Raw genomic sequence first — 19,703 nt, 5'->3', positions numbered from 1 at the left:
GAACATTCCAAGAATCCAGCCCTCAACCCCAGGGCATGGAACGACCCCATCCACAGGCACTGGGACAGCATTCCCATGGTTGGATCCCATCCCTGCAGATCCCATCCCACCTGGTGGATCTCCATCCATGGGCACCAGGAGAACATTCCCAGAGTCCAGCCCTCAACCCTGGGTATGGAACCACCCCATCCATGGGCACCAGGAGAGCATTCCCATGGCCTGATCCCATCCCTGCAGATCCCGTTCCACCTGGTGGATCTCCTGCCAGCCCCATCCATGGACACCAGGAGAACATTCCCATGGCCTGATCCCATCCCTGCAGATCCCATCCCACCTGCTGGATCTCCTGCCCTCCACCACCTGCTGGATCTCCATCCATGGGCACCAGGAGAACATTCCCAGAGTCCAGCCCTCAACCCAGGGGATGGAACCACCCCATCCATGGGCACCAGGAGAACATTCCCATGGTTGGATCCCATCCCTGCAGATCCCATCCCACCTGGTGGATCTCCATCCATGGGCACCAGGAGAACATTCCCAGAGTCCAGCCCTCAACCCTGGGTATGGAACCACCCCATCCATGGGCACCAGGAGAGCATTCCCATGGCCTGATCCCATCCCTGTGGATCCCGTCCCACCTGGTGGATCTCCTGCCAGCCGTTCTCGTCCACGCAGCCGAGCCGGGCGTAGTCGTGCAGCAGGAGCTCGCAGCAGTAGGGGTCCCCCCCCACCATGGCACTGTGGTAGAGCGGGGTCAGCCCCCGGCTGTCCTTGTAATCCGGGGATGCTCCCAGATCCAGCAGCGTCTGCCAGGGAAGCAGGGAGAAGTTCTTCAGGGAATGCCCGGGATGAGGCGCTCACCCCGTGTGCTGTTGGAGGGAGGGAGGAAGGGAGGAAGGGAGGAAGGGAGGAAGGGAGGAAAGGAAGGAAGGGAGGAAGGGAGGAAGGAAGGAAGGAAGGAATTCGGAAGGAATTCGGAAGGAAGGAAGGAATTCGGAAGGAAGGAAGGAATTCGGAAGGAAGGAAGGAAGGAAGGAATTCGGAAGGAAGGAATTCGGAAGGAAGGAATTCAGAAGGAAGGAATTCGGAAGGAAGGAAGGAATTCGGAAGGAAGGAAGGAAGGAAGGAAGGAGGGAAGGAAGGAAGGAAGGAAGGAAGGAAGGAAAATCTGGGAAGGGGAGGGGAGAAGGGAAGGAAGGAGCAGGAGGAGGAAGAGACAGAGGGGAAGGAAAGAGGGATGGAGGGGGAGGAGGAAAGAAAAATCTGGGAAAGAGGAGGGAGGGAGAGAAGGAGGGAAAAAGGAAGGGATGGAGGGAAAGGAGGAGAGGAAGGAGAGAAGGAGGAAAGGAGGGAAAAGAGAGGGAGAGAGGGAAGGAGGAAAGGAGGGAGGGAAGGAGAGAAAATCTGGGAAAGGGGAGGGGAGAAGAGGGAAGGAGGGAGGGAAAGAGGGAGAGAGGAAGGGAGGGGAGGAGGGAAAGGATGGAAGGAGGGAGGGAAGGAAGGAAAGAGGAGATGGAGGGAAAAGTCAGGGAAGGGAAGGGAAGGGAAGGGAAGGCAAGGCAAGGCAAGGCAAGGCAAGGCAAGGCAAGGCAAGGCAAGGCAAGGCAAGGCAAGGGAAAGCGGGAATGAGGAAGGAAAAGCGGGAATGAGGAAGGAAAAGCGGGAATGAGGAAGGAAAATCCCACCACTGACCAGCAGGGCCGAGTGATTCCGACACCTCACGGCTTTGTGCAGCGCCGTCATTCCCTCCCGCGTCCGGAAATCCAGGTGGGCTCCGCCATTCCGGAGGGCTTTGATCATGTCGGCGCTGAGCTCCAGCTGGGCCGCCGCCGTCAGGGGACACTCTGGAAGGACACGGGAATGTGGGAGATCCATGGAATGTCCATCACATCCATGGGAATGTCTCCCGATGGGATTCCAGCTGGAAGTGCCCACGGACATCTCCACGGGGGTTTGGGATCGGCTCCGTTGGAACGGGAGCACCGTGGAGGCCAAATGTGGGAGCTGCTCCCTTCCAGGTGCTCCCAAGGATCTCCTGAGGAGCGGGAATGGGAATTGGATGGCAAATTCTGGGATTAAGCGGCAAAGCACCCAAAATATCTTGGGAATGGGATCTGTGAATCCATGGATTCTTCTCAGCCCCTTGGGAATTCCCAAACTGGGTGCTACGAATGGAAAAAGGCTCATCCCGGGATAAAGGGGGATCCCAAGCAGGAGAAATCTCTGGATGCTCCCGACTTTCCTTGAGGTCACTGCTCCAAATCCCACAAATCCTGCTGGGTATCCTGAGAATTCCAGGTCCCTTGGGATGTAGATGGGATTCCCAGAGGAGAGTGGGAAGGAAAGTGCCCAAAATGTAAGGAATTCCACGGGATTGGGTGTGGACACCCCATGGACACGAAGGGAAGAAGAAAAGGCCGGAATTCCGTGGCTGGTTTGCCCCAGCAGGAAATCATGGAAAAGGGATTGGCAATTAATGAGGGAATTCAGGAATTTCTGGGATCCACAGCAGGAAAGAAGCAGCAGGAGAAGACTTTGCACATTCCATGGGAAAGTTCTGGATCCTCGGGATAAGGAGGGGCTGGAGCGAGGCCAGGGAAGGGAGCGGAGCTGGGAAGGGGCTGGAAAACTCCTGGAAAACTCCTGGGGGGGCCGGGAAGGGGCTGGAAAACTCCTGGAAAACTCCTGGGGGGGCCGGGAAGGGGCTCAGCCTGGAGCGAAGGAGGCTCCGGGGGCACCTTCGGGATGAGCTTTGAGGTCCTTCCCAGCCAAAGCAGCCCGGGCTCCTGGAATTCGGGAATCCTTGCCCACGGAATGCCGGCAGTGCCTCGGGAAGGGCCCGCGAGCCGCCCCGGGCTGGGCAGGGGCTGCCAGGGATCCGTGCAGGGAGAGGCCGGGAAAAGCGGGATCTGGCCCGGGATCGGGGCCGCGGGAGCTTTGCTGGGAGCCGGGCAGGGATCGGGAACGGCCTCGTGGCTCTGCACAGCTCCTGCCCGGAGGCAGCGGGGATCGGGATCTGCTGTGGGAATGAGGCCGGGAAAAGAGGGAACGGCCTCGGGCTGCGCCGGGGCAGGGGCAGGGGCAGATCTGGGAATTTCCCCATGGAAAGGGCGCTCAGGCCTTGGAACTGCCCGGGGAGGTTTGGAGTCGCCATCCCTGGAGGTGTCCGAGGAATTCCTGGAATTCCGCTCCGGGCTCTGGGCTGGGATTGAGCCTGGCTTGGACTCGGTGCCCTTGGAATTCTTTCCCAACCTCACTGATCCCGGAATTCTGGGATTCTCCGAGAGCACCACGGGCGTTCCCAGCCCCTGGAACATCTGGAGCTTCTCCCACTCGTTGTTGGGATGAATTCCGGGATGGCTGCTCCGAGGGCAGCTGAGCTGGAGCTGGATTGGGCTCATTCCTCTCCCCTTTTCCATGGATTTTCCTCCACCGTTCCCTCCTTTTCCTCTCCCACCCCCTGCTATTCCTGGGAAATCCATTTGGAATTCGCTGCCTCACGGATCCCATTCCCAGGCCGAGTTTTCCGTCCTCTGCCGAGCCGGAACGTGCGGGAAGGTTGACAAAACCCCAGGAATTTTTGCTGAGTCTCCTCGGATTTTTTGGGATTTCATGGAATAAATCCCCGTGGGATCTGCTCTGAGAGGGCTTTTCCAACCTCTGGAATTCCGGGATTTCTGTGTTTAATTCCAGGGAACACCTTGAGTTTTCCAAGGGCTGGGAAGTGCCGCGTCATGCTGCAAAGTGGGAGCGGCTCCAGAGGCTCCACGGAAAACTGGGAGCTTCCCTGCTTGGAAAAATGCATTCCTGCAGGGAATAATCCCATTCACGGACTGGGAATAACCGGGATGAACCATTCCCGCTTGGAAAAAGTGTTTTCCTGCAGAATTTAATCCCATGAAGGGGACTGGGAATAACTGGGATGAGCCATAAAATCCCCTGAGTTTTGTGGGACACCCTGAGCTGATCCCAAGGGCATTCCGAACTTCGGGAATCTTCATTTAAATGGATTTGGGGGGAGCTTTTAAGCTGTTCCAAGGATTTATTCCCATTGTCCAAGCTCTGCTTGGATGGAAAAATAGGGAAAATCCACTTTGGGAAGCACAGCCGGCCCCATTTGCTGCCGTTCCCATTTCAGCTATTCCAGGGCAGATATTCCAGGAAAGATTCCCTGGCTTTGAAAGGGATGAAAAAGCTCCAAAACTTCGCAGTTGCTTCCTGTGGAGACACTGAAAAAGTGGGAAAAAAAACCCCAAAAAAATGGATCCGGGAGAATTTTCCGTTGTTCTGAAATTAAAGGCAAACCCCAGGGATGGTTTTGCCAGAGAAAAGAGGGGGGGAAAAAAAAATCCTGGGATATTTAATGAGGAGCAGCAGGAGAGGGAGAGGAGCCCAGGAAAATGTTGGAATGACAAAGGATTCTCGGCCACGCAGCAAAATCCCAAAAATAATGCGGGGAAAAATTGCAGCAGGAATCGGGAATGGGGGAGGGAAAGGGATGGGGAGGAAGGCTGGGAAAACTGGGAATGTTCCCCTGGAGAAGGGAAGGATCCAGGGAGAGCTGAGAGCCCCTTGCAGGGCCTGAAGGGGCTCCAGGAGAGCTGCAGAGGGACTGGGGCCAAGGCATGGAGGGCCAGGAGCCAGGGAATGGCTTCCCAGTGCCAGAGGGCAGGGCTGGATGGGAGATTGGGAATTGGGAATTGCTGGCTGGGAGGGTGGGCAGGGGCTGGAATGGAATTCCCAGAGCAGCTGGGGCTGCCCCTGGATCCCTGGCAGTGGCCAAGGAAAGGCCGGAGCAGCCTGGGATCCGCTGGGATGAAAGCTCGGGAATGGTTCCGGGAGCAGCTCAGAGCAGGGGAGGCCTCTGCCCTCTGGAAAAGCCACGGGATGCGGAGAAGATCCCGAATTTCCAACACAATCCTGGAGAAGGCTCCCAAAAATTCCCGCAGGGATCGTTTTTCCCCCTCCCCCAGCAGATCAGGAGGAGAAAAATCCCAGGAAGTGGGAAGGGGATGAATCCTGGTTGTTTGTCGGGATCTGCGCTGCATTCCCTGAGTCCCAACCCAGCGGGAATTCCAGCCGCATTCCCGATGGGATGAAGGGAGCGCTTGTGCGGAAAAGGAGGAAAATTTGGCTGCTGGAATTCCAAAAATTCCAGGCTTTGGGTCCCCATTCCGCTTTTTAAGATGGAATTTGTGTCAGGAGCTCCGAGGCTGTTCCCGTTATCCCGAAGGAAAAGCAAATCCCGGATCAGGTTCCACAAGGATGGGATGGGATGGGATGGGATGGGATGGGATGGGATGGGATGGGATGGGATGGGGGAATTCTTGGAGCAATCCCAGAACCATGAGGAGCAGCCGGGGATCCTGCGGGATGCATCCCACAGGCGGAACTTTGGGAATGCTTGGGTTCCATGGAATTCTGCTGGCCAGAGATGGAGCCGGAGTGGAGCAGCCCATTCCCAGCACATTCCCAGCACATTCCCAGCTCATTCCCAGCACATTCCCAGCACATTCCCAGCACATTCCCGGCTCATTCCCAGCACATTCCCAGCTCATTCCCGGCACATTCCCGGCACATTCCCGGCTCATTCCCGGCTCGTTCCCGGCTCATTCCCAGCTCATTCCCGGCTCATTCTCGGCTCATTCCCATCCCATTCCCGGCTCATTCCCGGCTCATTCCTGGCTCATTCCTGGCTCATTCCCTTCCCATTCCCTTCCCATTCCCTTCCCATTCCCAGCCCATTCCCATCCCATTCCCAGCCCATTCCCAGCTCATTCCCGGCTCATTCCCACCCTCCTCTTCCAGCATCCAGCCCAGGCTTCCCAGGAAATCCACGGGAAGCAAAACAACATTCCCAAAAAAGCCCAAAGCTCCCAATCCAGGAATTGCTGAGAGATTCCAATTCCTCCATCCAACAGCGGCCGGAAAAGGCCGGGATTGGAAACAACACGGGAACGGGAAGGGAAAACATCCCAAACCCTCCATCCCACAGGAATAACGTGGGATCCCATCCCAGCAAACCCCAGCAGGGACTGGGAAGGGAAGAGCTGTCCCTGAGGAATGCCACATTCCCAAAATCCCCCAAAAAGTGGGAATTGTGCCGTAAACCCCCCCCCCCAAAAAACAACCGGGAGAGCGTGGAAAACACTTCCAGAGGAAATCCTGGAGGAATTCCGGGAAGGAAGAGGGAATGTTGAGCTGATCCTTCCGCGGCGGGTCCTGAAGCGCTCCCGAATCCAGAGGAAAAGGCGGAACTCACCTCCGGTGTCGGGATCGTGGAAGTTGGGATCCAGCCCCTTTTCCAGCAGCCTGCAGACCTTCTCCGAGTTCAGCATCTGCACGTATTCCATGAATTTCTTCAGATTCGCCTGGATCCGGGAAAAAAAAACCCCCGCCGTTAACATCCCCAAATTCCGCCAGCAATCCCAAAAAATCCACCAGGGAAACATCCCCATCCCGAAAAATCGAAACAAAAAAATCGGGATAACGGGGTCAAATCCCGTGAGGATGTGCCGCAAATCCACACGGAAAATTGTCCTTCCATCGTCTCCTCAAACCGGGATTGCTGGAACATCCCACGGGAATTCCAACTTCCAGTCCCCCCTCTATCCCAAAGACGGAATTTTGCTCTCCCAAGCCTGAATTCCCAAAGATTTGCCTTTAATTCCCGAATTGTTGGGATTTTTCCTGGCTTTTTTCCACTTTGGGAAGCTCAGCTCGATGAGGTCATTATTAAATTCCCGAATTCCGGGAATTGCGGAGGCAGGAATGGCTCCGGTGTGAAAATCCCAGCTCCCACATTCCCAGATTTCCAGACTTTTCCTCGGAGGATTTTTTTGGGGCAGCTTATTCCAACCCCACCTCGCAAAATCCGGCTTTGGGAAAGGTCCTGGAAAATCTGACGCAGCAGAACTGTCGGGAGCCGAGGGAAAAATTTGGGAAAAGCTCCAAGCAAAGGGTGACGTTGAAGCCAGATTTGAAATCCAGGGAAAAACTCCTATTCCAACATTTCCCCCCTTAATTCCATATGGAAAAATGATCATTTTCAGGGAGCCCGGCAGGCGATTCCTGGGAAAGTTGAGGGCATTTTTCCCTATTTCCAGGAGTTGGAAGAGGGAGGATTTTTCCCAGGAGAGCTCCAGGAGCTTCTGGCAGCACCGGGAAAATCCAAACCCTCCAGAGGGGAGAAACTCACGGAGTGGGAACAGAGAGGGGAAAAGCTTCTCCCTCCGGAATGGGAAGGGAAGGAATTAAAAGAGGGAATTCCCGCCAAGGAATCGGAGGAAAGAAGGAATCTCGCGTTCCTTCCCCAGCCCAGGAATTCCTTTCCCGAAACCCCGGCGGGCAAGGAATGCGATCCCATTCTTTCAAGAACTCCAGGAATTCTGGGCCAGGTTTTCCAATATTTCCAGGTGCCCCCGGAATAAAAACATTCTGCTCGTTATTCCTGGCAGGATGGGCGCTGGAAAAGCGGGATCGCGGCCCAGCCCCTTCCCGCTGCTCTTCCCAGAAATCCAGGGAAAATGGAATCCTCTCCCAGGCTCCGGTTTGCTCCAAAGAGCTGGAATTAAGGCCGGCCGTGCCCTTGGAGCTGGGAGAGGCCGGAGCAGATCCATGGATCCGCCTCCCGCTCCCGGGCAGCAGCAAATGGATTCATTGATCCCACAGAAATGGGAAATTATGGATTTCCCGGCGCGGCAGGAAAACGTGGAGCCGTTCCCGGCCTCTGGAATTGGACAACTCATCCCGGTGGGAATCTCTGGAGCCATGGCACCGGGAATCATGGACTCTAAACTCGGAAAGTTTTCCGGCTTTGCTTTGATTCGGGTGACACCATCCAGAGGCTGCAAGATTCCGGATATTCCAGAGCCTCGGGATGTCCCACAATCCCGTCAATCCTGTCCAGCCCTTTAAATCCCAGAAAATCCAACATTTCCCTGCCCGAGGAACCAGACAGAGCCACGAATCCCAGGTTTTCCAAGGAAAATCTCAGTATTAAACACATAGAAAAGCAGAAATTCCCAGAAACCGATGGAGAAATTCCCAGGATTTGAAGCAAAAATTCCCCAGAAACTGAAACAGAAATTCCCAGAAATCGAAGCTGGAACCTCCCAGAAATCACAGCGTGAGTTCCCCAGGAACTGAAGCAGAAATTCCCAGAAACTGAAGGAGAAATTCCCAGGATTTGAAGCAGAAACTCCCACAAACCAAAGCAGAAATTCCTGGAAACCAAAGCAGGAATTCCCCAGAAACTGAAGGAGAAATTCCCGAGAAACCAAAGCATGAACTCCGAGAAACTGAAGCAGAAATTCCCAGGATTTGAGACAGAAATCCCCCCAGGAGCTGAAGCAGAAATTCCCAGAAATTGAAGCAAAAATTCCCAAGAAACCAAAGCAGAAACTCCAAGAAATTGAAGCAGAAATTCCCAGGATTTGAAGCAGAAATTCCCCAAAAACCAAAGTAGGAACTTCCCAGAAACCGAAGCTGGACACCCCCGGGAGCTGACACAGAAATTCCCAGGATTTGAAACAGAAATTCCCAGAAACTGCAGCAGGAATTTCTCAGGAACTGAAGCAGAAATTCCTGGGATTTCAAGGAGAAAGCCCCCAGGAACTGAAGTAGAAATTCCCAGAAATTGAAGCCGAAATTCCCAGAAATCCAAGCCGGAACCCCCCTGAATTCCCCAGGAACCGGAGCGGGAATTCCCCAGCATCCAAACCCTGCGGAATCTCCATGCTGGATTCCCAGCCATTCCCTGGAGCATCCCATTCCCGGCTCCGTTATCCCGGAATCCCGGAACGACCCCCGGCCGTTATCCCGATGTTCCCCCGGAGCCGGTACCGTTCCCGAGGCTCTCCGGGTGTCCCGGTGTCCCCGCGCCAGCCAGGAGCCCATCCCTGCTGCCGCTTCCCTCCGGATCCGGCTGCCGGAGCTGCTCCAATCCCACCCTTTCCCGGGAAATGTCGATCCGTGCCCGCTGTCCCGAGGCCGCTCGGTGTCGCTCCAACGGGCACGGAATGAGGATGGATTGGTGCTTATCCCTACTGGAATTGTGCCTTTGAGGCCTCGCTGGTCCCATCCGGCATTCCCAAAATCCCACGGGCTCGGGAAGAGCAGCAGCTCAAGGAAAGGGGAAAAGGGAAAGGGAAAAGAGAAAGGGAAAGGGAAAGGGAAAGGGAAAGGGAAAGGGAAAGGGGAAGGGAAAGGAAAAGGGAAAGGGAAAGGGAAAGGGAAAAGAGAAAGGGAAAGGGAAAGGGAAAAAGGAAAAGGGAAAAGGGAAAAGGGAAAGGGAAAGGGAAAGGGAAAGGGAAAGGGAAAGGGAAAGGGAAAGGGAAAAGAGAAAGGGAAAAGAGAAAGGGAAAGGGAAAAGGGGAAAGGGAAAAGGGAAAAGGGAAAAGGGAAAGGGGGAAGCTGCTTCCCAAAATCCCACAGGCTCTGGAAAAGCAGCAGCCCAAGGAAAAAGGAAAAGGGAAAAGGGAAGAGGGGAAAAGGGGGGAAAAAGGAAATGGTAAAAGGGGAAAGGGAAATGAAAAGGGAATGGGGAAAGAAAAGGGAAAAGGGAAAGGGAAAGGAAAGGGGAAAGGGAAAAGGGAAAAGGGAAAAAGGGAAAATGGAAAAGGGAAAAGGGAAAAAGGGAAAAAGGGAAAAAGGGAAAATGGAAAAGGGGAAAGGGAAAAAGGGAAAAAGGGAAAAAGGGAAAAAGGGAAAAAGGGAAAAAGGGAAAAAGGGAAAAAGGGAAAAAGGGAACGGGAAAAGGGAAAGCTCCTTCCCAAGGAAAAGGAAAATGGGAAAAGGGAAGAGGGGAAAAAGGGAAAAAAAAGGGAAAAGGGGAAAGGGAAAAGCTCCTTCCACCCATGGGCTCTGGAAAAGCAGCAGCTCAAGGAAAAGGGAAATGGGAAAAGGGGAAAGGGAAAAGGCGGGAAAAAGGAAAAAGGAAAAGGGAAATGGGAAAAGGGAAATGGGAAATGAGAAAAGGGAGAAGGGAAAAGGGAGAAGGGAGAGGGGAGAGGGGAGAGGGGAGAGGGGAGAAGGGAAAAAGGAAAAGGGAAAGGGGGAAAGGGAAAAGAGAAAGGAAAAGCTCCTTCCCATATATCCATGGGGTCTGGAAAAGCAGCAGCTCAAGGAAAAGGGAAAGGGAGAATGGAAAAGGCAAAAGGAAAGGCTCCTTCCCAAGGAAAAGGAAAATGGGAAAAGGGAAGAGGGGGAAAAAGGGAAAAAAAGGGAAAGGGGGAAAGGGAAACGAAAAGGGAAAAGGGAAAGGGAAAAGGGAAAAGGAAAAGGGGGAAAAGGAAAAGGGAAAAGGGAAAAGCCCAAGGAAAAGCTCCTTCCCAAACATCCACAGGCTCCAGAAAAGCACCAGAACACCAGAAATCCATGGAAGGGGCTCCTCCATTGTCCCTCACCGGGAATTCTGGGAAGCAGCAGCAGCAGAGCCCGGCCAATCCCGCTCCCATCCCAAAGCAGATCCCAACAACTCCCGGCCCCTTCCCATTCCCAGGAGCCTCTCCAGGCCTCCCCTTCCCTCCTTTCCCACTCCGGCTTCCCGGGAAATTCCAAAGTCTCCGCGGAGCTGCCGGCATCCGAAAAATTCCAGACCTTCCCGCAATTCCCATGCCTGGATTTTTTTATGGGATGCTGGAATTCCATCCGAGGGAAAGGCAGCGGGAGAGGGGATCCGGAATTCCCAAAGCGGGCCACGGAATCCTGGGATTTCAGGAGCTTTGAATCCCGGTTTTCCGAACATCCCCATGATCCCTTCGGAGTTCATTTTGGGATAACCCCGACATGAGCGAGACCGGGAGCATTTTCCAGTGGATTTCGGGATTCCAGCCGGGAATCAGGGCCTGGAAAAGCTGGGGAAAATCTGGGAAAAGCCCTGGGAATAAAGCAGGGCGGGGATGAGCCCCTTGGGGCTCTCCAGGCGCAATTCCCGGCTGGAATGAATCCGTGATCCCAGATTTCTGCAGGTGGCGGGATGCAATCCGTGGGAATGTCCCGGGAATGCTGGGGTTGCTCGGGATAGCCCGGAATTGTGGGGGAATTCCGTGGGAATTCCGTGGGAATTGCGGGGGAATTGCGGGGGAATTGTGGGGGAATTCCGTGGGAATTCCGTGGGAATCGTGGGGGAATTGTGGGGGAATTCCATGGGAATTCCGGGGGAATTGCAGGGGAATTGCGGGGAAATTCCGGGGGAATTGTGGGGGAATTCCGTGGGAATTCTGTGGGAATTCCGTGGGAATCGCGGGGGAATCGTGGGGGAATTGCGGGGGAATTCCATGGGAATTATGGGGGAATTCCATGGGAATTGTGGGGGAATTGTGGAGGAATTCCGTGGGAATCGCGGGGGAATTCCGTGGGAATTGCGGGGGAATTCCATGGGAATTCAGGGGGAATTCCAAAGGAATCGCGGGGGAATCGTGGGGGAATTGTGGGGGAATTGTGGGGGAATTCCGTGGGAATTGCGGGGGAATTCCATGGGAATTGCGGGGGAATTGTGGGGGAATTCCGTGGGAATTGCGGGGGAATTCCATGGGAATTATGGGGGAATTCCATGGGAATTGCGGGGGAATTGTGGGGGAATTCCGTGGGAATCGCGGGGGAATTCCGTGGGAATTATGGGGGAATTCCATGGGAATTGCGGGGGAATTGTGGGGGAATTCCGTGGGAATCGCGGGGGAATTCCGTGGGAATTGCGGGGGAATTCCAGAGGAATCGCGGGGGAATCGCGGGGGAATTCCGTGGGAATCGCGGGGGAATTCCGTGGGAATTCAGGGGGAATTCCAGGGGAATTGCGTGGGAATCACCTTGGTGTGGAGCTTGGCGAACTGCTTGTCATCCAGCAGCGGCTGCGAGTACACGCGGCGCTTGTAGCGGAACTGTGGAGATAAGAGGGGAGGTAAGAGATAAGGGGTTGGCAGAGATCAGAGATCAGCAATGAGAGATAAGAGATGAGAGATGAGAGAGATGAGAGAGATAAGAGAGATAAGAGAGAAAAGAGAGATAAGAGAGAAAAGAGAGATAAGAGAGATGAGAGAGATGAGAGATAAGAGAGATAAGAGAGGAGAGAGATGAGAGAGATAAGAGAGATAAGAGAGATAAGAGAGATAAGAGAGATAAGAGAGATAAGAGATAAGAAAAAAGAGGGAAAAGAGAAAAGAGGAAAAAAGAGAAAAAAAGAGATAAGAGATAAGAGATAAGAGATGAGAGAGATGAGAGAGGAGAGAAGAGAGAGATGAGAGAGAAAAGAGAGAAAAGAGAGAAAAGAGAGAATAGAGAGAAAAGAGAGATAAGAGAGATAAGAGAGATAAGAGAGATAAGAGAGAAAAGAGAGATAAGAGAGATAAGAGAGATAAGAGAGATGAGAGAGATGAGAGAGATGAGAGATAAGAGAGATAAGAGAGATAAGAGAGATAAGAGAGATGAGAGAGATGAGAGAGATGAGAGATGAGAGAGATGAGAGATAAGAGAGATAAGAGAGATAAGAGAGATAAGAGAGATAAGAGATAAGAAAAAAGAGGGAAAAGAGAAAAGAGGAAAAAAGAGAAAAAAGAGAAAAGAGAAAAGAGATAAGAGACAAGAGATAAGATAGATACAAAGAGAAGAGATAAAGACAAGAGTGAGATAAGCGATAAGAGATAAGAGATGGAAAATTCAGGTGAAAGATAAGAGATAAAGGTAATAGGGGAGAGATGAAGGCAGGATCTGAAGATAAGAGATGAGGTAAAAAAGAGGAAAGATGCAGATTAAAGATAAGAGATAAAGCGAGATGAGATAAGAGATAAAGATCAGATACGCGATAAAGATAAGAGATGGATGTGAGATATGAGATGAGAGATAAAGATGGAAGATTAAAAATAAAGATGAAAGGTTAGAGATGAAGAGGTGAGAGAAGATACAAGATAAAGGTGAAACGAAATGAAATAAAGCAAAACAAAATAAAATAAAAAATAAATAAAATAAAATAGTTAAAAGAAAAGAAAATTAAATTAAATAGAATAGAATAAAATAAAATTAAATTAAAATAAATTAAAATAGAACAAGACAGAATAAAACAAAATGAAATGAAATAAAATAAAACTAAAATTACATTAAATTAAAATTTAATTTAAAATAAATTAAATTAATTACGAGAAAAGAAAACAAAGCAAAACAAAACAAATTTAAATTAAATTAAATTCATTAATGTGAATGAAAGTAAAACGAAATAAAACAAAATTAAATTTAATTTAATTAATTAAAAGAAACGTGAACAAAGAAAAACAAAATAAAATAGAAATTAAATTAAATAAAGCAAAATATAATAAAATAAAATAGAAGAAAATAAACCAAACCAAACCAAACTAAACTAAAATAAAATTAAATTAAAATAAAATAAAGCAAAATAAAATAAAATAAAATTACATTAAATTAAATCAAAATAAAATTTAAAAAAATTAAAAAACCAAAATAAAATAAATATAAAATAAAACTAAATTAAAATAAAATTAAAATAAAGCAAAATAAAATAAAATAAAATAAAAATAAAAATTAAAAATAACATAAAAATAAAAATAAATTAAAATAAAATAAAGCAAAATAAAATAAAATAAAAATAATATTTAAATAACCAACATAAAATAAATATACCATAAAATAAAATAAAAATAAAAATAAAATAAAATAAAATAAAATAAAATAAAAATTAATTTAAAACTAAAAAAATAAAATAAAATAAAGTAAAATAAAGTAAAATAAAAATTAGAAGTAAAATTAAAAATAAAATAACAATAAAAATAAAAAAATTAAAATAAAATAAAAAAAATAAAGTAAAGTAAAGTAAAATTAAAATTAGAAGTAAAATTAAAAATAAAATAACAATAAAAATTTAAAAATAAAATAAAATAAATAAATAAAATAAAGTAAAAAAAGTAAAATAAAGTAAAATAAAGTAAAGTAAAAATTAGAAGTAAAATTAAAACTAAAATAACAATAAAAATAAAAAAATTAAAATAAAATAAAATAAAATAAAATAAAGTAAAATAATGTAAAATAAAGTAAAATAAAATAAAAATTAGAAGCAAAATTAAAAAGAAAATAACAATAAAAATAAAAAAATTAAAATAAAATAAAATAAAATAAAAATAAAATAGAATAAAAAATAAAATAAAATAAAAATAAAATAAAATAAAAATAAAATAAAATAGAATAGAATAAAAAATGAAAAGAAATGAAATGAAATGAAACGAAATAAAATAAAATAAAATAAAATAAAATAAAATGAAATAAAATGAAATGAAATGAAATGAAATGAAATGAAATAATAAAATAAAATAAAATAAAATAAAACGAAACTCGCCCGAACCCATCCGACCCCAGGCCCCGGGCAGCCCCCGTGGCAGCGGCCCCGCGGTCGCACCTCCAGGTAGGGCACGGGCGTGTCGGGGTTCAGGGGATATTCCCGCAGCAGCCGCTCCTCGTCCAGGAACTTCCCGGCGCGGCCGTTGAAGGGCGGCTGGAAGAGGCCGTAGTTGAGCACATCCTTGAGGCTGTGGTTGAGCGTGCACAGGATGCGCTGCTTGGACACCCACACGGGAACGTCGGGATTCAGCCGGAGACACTTCTGGGAACGCACACGGGACCGGGAGTCAGCGGGAGAGGAACCCGGTGGGAACGCACACGGGACCGGGAGTCAGCGGGAGAGGAACCCGGTGGGAAACGCACACGGGACCGGGAGTCAGCGGGAGCGGGAGCCGGAGTCAAGCGGGAGCGGAACCCTGTGGGAACGCAGACGGAACCCGGAGCCAGCAGGAGCAGAACCCAGTGGAAACGCACACTGAACCGGGAGTCAGTGGGAGCGGGATCCAGAGTCAGCGGGAGAGGAACCCGGTGGGAACGCACACGGGACCGGGAGTCAGCGGGAGAGGAACCCGGTGGGAACGCACACGGGACCGGGAGTCAGCGGGAGAGGAACCCGGTGGGAACGCACACGGGACCGGGAGTCAGCGGGAGAGGAACCCGGTGGGAAACGCACACGGGACCGGGAGTCAGCGGGAGCCGGAGTCAGCGGGAGCCGGAGTCAGCAGGAGCCGGTGGGAACGCACACGGGAGCCGGAGTCAGCGGGAGAGGAACCCGGTGGGAAACGCACACGGGAGCCGGAGCCAGCGGGAGCGGGATCCGGAGTCAGCGGAACCCGGTGGGAACGCACACGGGACCGGGAGTCAGCGGGAGCGGGATCCGGTGGGAAACGCACACGGAACCCGGTGGGAACACACACGGAACCGGGAGCCAGCGGGAGAGGAACCCGGTGGGAACGCACACGGCACCGGGAGCCAGCGGGAGCGGGAGCCGGAGTCAGCGGGAGTGGGAGCCGGTGGGAAACGCACACGGAACTGGGAGTCAGCGGGAGCAGGATCCGGAGTCAAGCGGGAGCGGAACCCGGTGGGAACGCACGTGGAACCCGGAGCCAGCAGGAGCAGAACCCAGTGGAAACGCACACTGAACCGGGAGTCAGTGGGAGCGGGATCCAGAGTCAGCGGGAGCCGGTGGGAACGCACACGGAACCCGGAGCCAGCGGGAGCAGAACCCAGTGGAAACGCACACTGAACCGGGAGTCAGCGGGAGCGGGATCCAGAGTCAGCGGAACCCGGTGGGAACGCACACGGAACCGGGAGTCAGCGGGAGCGGGAGCCGGAGTCAGCGGAACCCGGTGGGAACGCACACGGAACCGGGAGTCAGCGGGAGCGGGATCCGGAGTCAGCGGAACCCGGTGGGAACGCACACGGAACCGGGAGTCAGCGGGAGTGGGAGCTGGAGTCAGCGGGATCCGGTGGGAACGCACACGGAACTGGGAGCCAGCGGGAGCGGGATCCAGAGTCAGCGGAACCCCGTGGGAATGCACACGGAACCCGGGAGTCAAGCGGGAGCCGGTGGGAACGCACACGGAACCCGGAGTCAGCGGAACCCCGTGGGAACGCACATGGAACCGGGAGCCAGCGGGAGCAGAACCCCGTGGGAACGCACACGGAACCGGGAGCCAGCGGGACCCGGCAGGAATTCATCGCGTTCCCCGTGGGAATGGCGGGAAAGAGGGAGGGAAGGATGGGATTTGGGATTTGGTGGGATTTAGGGAGGGTCAAACCCATGGGAAATGAGGAATTCAACCGTCAGGAATGTCGGGATGCCGGACGGGATCCAGCCAATATTCCAGCTTTAAAGAAGCGGCATTCAACAATCCCTGAGGAGCTGGAAAAAAGCTGGGAATTCTTCATGGATGAGAAAGGAAATGGAAAAGAAACAACAGGAAAGGGGGGGAGAAGGGAATTTCCTGGGATCACGTTGGAATCTGGGAGCCAATGGATGGAAGGAATGGGAAAATCGACCTCCAGGATGGAGCGGCCAAAGGAATGGAGAGGAGGAATCCACCAGAATTCCTTCGGGAATGGGAACGGGGAAGATCCCAATCCTACAAATTGGATTCCCAAAATCCCTCCAGCACATTCCCTATCGGAGAACTGAAGTGCCAAAAGCAGGGAGAGCTCCGTTAATCCCGAAAAAACCGGGAAAAGGTGAAGGACAAGCAGGATTCCCGGTGTGGGAATTCATCGGGGGAGTGATGCGGATCCAGGATCGGGGCTGGAATTTGGGCTGCTCCGGAATTTGGCAGCACATCCAGAGCTTCTCCGCCGCGTGCGGCTCCGGCGATCCCAAATTCCAGGAAACAACAACAGGAAAAAGGGGAAGAAGGGAAAGGTGACCGGAGGCTCCGGACAAAGGACAACGGATCCGGGTCCATCCCTAAGGAACAGCTCCGGGCACGGCTCTTCCGAAAACTGGGACAAAGTTCCAGGCGCAATCCAGGCCCAGGGAACGTTCCCGGCTTTCCTCCAAGGATTCTGATTGGATTTCTCCAAGGATCCCGGTTTTCTTCCCGGTTACTCCTTTCAAGGCATTCCGGCAGCGTTCCCACTCCCACAGGGGGGGAAATCCCATGGGATTCTCCTGGGAGAAGGGATCGGGGGCGCAGGATTGGGAATATCCATGAGAATTCCCACCTGGAGCTCCCAAATCCCAGCCTGGGACAGGCCGGATGTCCCCATTCCCATCATTCCCATCATTCCCGTCATTCCCATCATTCCAGTCCTCAGTTCTTCCCAAGATCCCAGAGGGTGGAAAATCCCATGGGATTCTCCTGGGAGAAGGGATCAGAGCCACAGGATTGGGAATATCCATGAGAATTCCCACCTGGAGCTCCCAAATCCCACCTTGGCACAGGCCGGATGTCCCCATTCCCATCATTCCTGACCCCAATCCCAGGAAGGATTTGGGATTTTCAGAAATCCAGGGAAAAGCAATCCTGGAGGAGAGGAGGAATCCGCAGGAGTTTCCCACCCTCCGAAGGCAAACTGGGACCAGTTTAAGGAGCCAACTGGGAAAACCATCGGGAATTTCGGGGCTTAGATCATTTCCTGAGGGAAATTCCAGCCCTGCCGCTCCCGGAGCTCAATTCCGGCCTGGGAGAAGCCGCTTCCAGCAAAAGGAAAAACGGGATAAGGGCGGGAGGGAGGATCCAGGAAGCACCTGGAGCTCCGGCCCTTCTTGGAGCCGGGAAAACAAAGGATTTGGGAATTTCCCAGGAATCGGGGGCTGATCCATCAGGAAGGGCGTTGGATGTTGAGTCATCCCTCAAAAGCCAATCCCTAAATCCCACCCGGTGATTTGCGGTGGAAAAATCCATCCGAAAATCCCGGAATTCCGAGCTTTCCGCAGCACCCACAGCCCCGGCCGCCCCAATATTCCCAAAGTCCCCAAAAGCTTGGAATGTCCATTCCATGCTGGTGATCCCGGCTTGGCCAGGGATTGTCACCCTCAGGATGTCCTCGGCCTCCACATCCCGAGGATCCGGCATTCCCAGGCTTTTCCAGGGAATCCTCTGCTCCCGTCCTGCCCAGGGCTTCCTGTGGGATTTGCTCCAGCACTTTTCCGGGATAAAGGTTCCCTTCGGATTCCCTTTGTCTCCCATTCCAAAACACGCCGGGAAAACTGTCAGGAATTCCAACTCCACCACCACAATTCCCTGGAAAAGCCATCCCAGTCCATCCCTGGCAGCTCCTGAGCCAACGGATCAAGGCTGGAATTTTCCCTTGGGAAGCATCATTCCCTTGGCCCTGACCTCACTTTTCCAGGATTTTTCCCGATCCATCCAGGAGCATCAGGATCTGCGGGATCCGGCATTCCCTGGATCCACCTCCCAGACTTTTCCAGGGAATCTGCTCCCCACATCCTGCTCAGGGCTTCCCGTGGGATTCTTTCCATCATTCCCTGGGATAAAGGAGAGCTCCGAGGTTCCTCTCGGATTCCCATTTTTCCTATTCCAAAGCACACCAGGAAAACTCCCAGGAATTCCTCTAAAATCCCTGGAAAAGCCATCCCAGTCCATCCCGGGCAGCTCCTGATCCACCGGATCGAGGCTGGAATTTTCCCTGGGAAGCAGCACCAGCGAGGCCCTTTCCCAGGATTTCTCTGGATTTCCCAGGATTTCTCTGGATTCCCTGGGATTTATTCTGGATTTCCCAGGATTTATTCTGGATTTTCTGGGATTCTCACTGATTTTCCAGGATTTTTCCCGGTCCCTCAGGATCACCAGGATCCACTGGATGCAGTGGCTTCCCCCCCCCCCACATCTCCTTATTCCCAAAATTCCTTCCCAAATTTTTAACACCAAAGCGACAACCTTGGAATGTTCTCCCTCCTTCCCTCAGGACTTTCCCAAAAAAACACAACTCATCCTCAGGAATTCCAAGCTCCTTCCTTTCCCCCTGGAGCCATCCCAGCCTTTCCAGAAATCCATGGAATTCTCATCAATCCCATCCTTTGGATCCAATCTCATTCAAGATTCCAAACACATTCCCAGGAAAACCCAACGGTTAAACCTCCCCGGGAATTCTTTCCCAGAAGCTGCCGAGTTTCCTGGTTTTCCATGGAATTTCCCAGTTTTCCACGGAACATCCCAGCTCTGTTCGTTGCTCTTTAAGCTCGACACCAAAGCCGGCATTGAAGGCATTCCCGAAAATCCCTTTTCCCGATGGAATAACCTCTTGGAATGACATCATTCCTCCCTCCCCATCCTCTCCACCCTTCCAATCCGGGTGGGAATTCCCGGTGGGAATTTGGTGGAAATTCCAGCACTCACCGGCCGCTCCATCCCGGAGTGAAACTTCCCAACTTTTCCCACCGGCGGCTCTGTCTTTTCCTCATCCTCCCTCCGTGTCCCCTCAGATGCTCCGAAAGGACAAAATCCCATGGATGGCGTATCCCTGTTTTCCATGGCTCCAGCGGGAGCCTCCGGAAGCGGCCGCTCCGGAGCTTTTAATTAAAAGCCACAGAAATCCCGGGAATGTTGATAACTTTATCCAACCCCTCCCCTCCGGATCAATCCCGCCGGGATTGGTTGGACGCTCCCAGCGGGGTCGTTCCCAGGCAATCCCAGCTCCACGCTCGGATTCCCAGGAAAAATCCTGAAGCCGGAGCTGGGAAAGAAAGGGAATAAGAGGGGGAATATTCCCTCCTATCCGTGCTTTATCCGGATAAAACCGGGATTTTCCTGCCGTTAAGGCCGAGCTCGGCTTTAAACCCCGCACGTTCCTCTGGGTTCCTATGGAATTTTCTCTCCTGCTTCCCACAAAAAACAAGGATCCGGTTATTTAGGATGAGACAGCACCAA

The 19,703-nt window shown here is 51.4% G+C and overlaps 1 protein-coding gene across 1 annotated transcript in view; it reads right to left on the bottom strand.

Moving 5' to 3' along the window:
• SHANK3 (SH3 and multiple ankyrin repeat domains 3) overlaps nucleotides 1-19,703 on the bottom strand; it is a 172,801-nt gene that overhangs the window by 117,659 nt on the left and 35,439 nt on the right. Inside the window, exons 4-8 of the mRNA XM_032107021.1 lie at nucleotides 14,399-14,602; nucleotides 11,808-11,879; nucleotides 6,263-6,371; nucleotides 1,693-1,844; nucleotides 639-806 (exon numbers count right to left, since the gene is read on the bottom strand). Coding sequence (XP_031962912.1) covers nucleotides 639-806; nucleotides 1,693-1,844; nucleotides 6,263-6,371; nucleotides 11,808-11,879; nucleotides 14,399-14,602 — 705 coding nt within the window. The remainder of the gene's footprint in view (nucleotides 1-638; nucleotides 807-1,692; nucleotides 1,845-6,262; nucleotides 6,372-11,807; nucleotides 11,880-14,398; nucleotides 14,603-19,703) is intronic.

The sequence above is a fragment of the Corvus moneduloides genome, chromosome 4 (assembly GCF_009650955.1).
Source record: "Corvus moneduloides isolate bCorMon1 chromosome 4, bCorMon1.pri, whole genome shotgun sequence".
NCBI lineage: Eukaryota > Metazoa > Chordata > Aves > Passeriformes > Corvidae > Corvus > Corvus moneduloides.
Note: the sequence above shows the minus strand (reverse complement) of the source record. Positions and strands in the feature narration are given on the sequence as shown.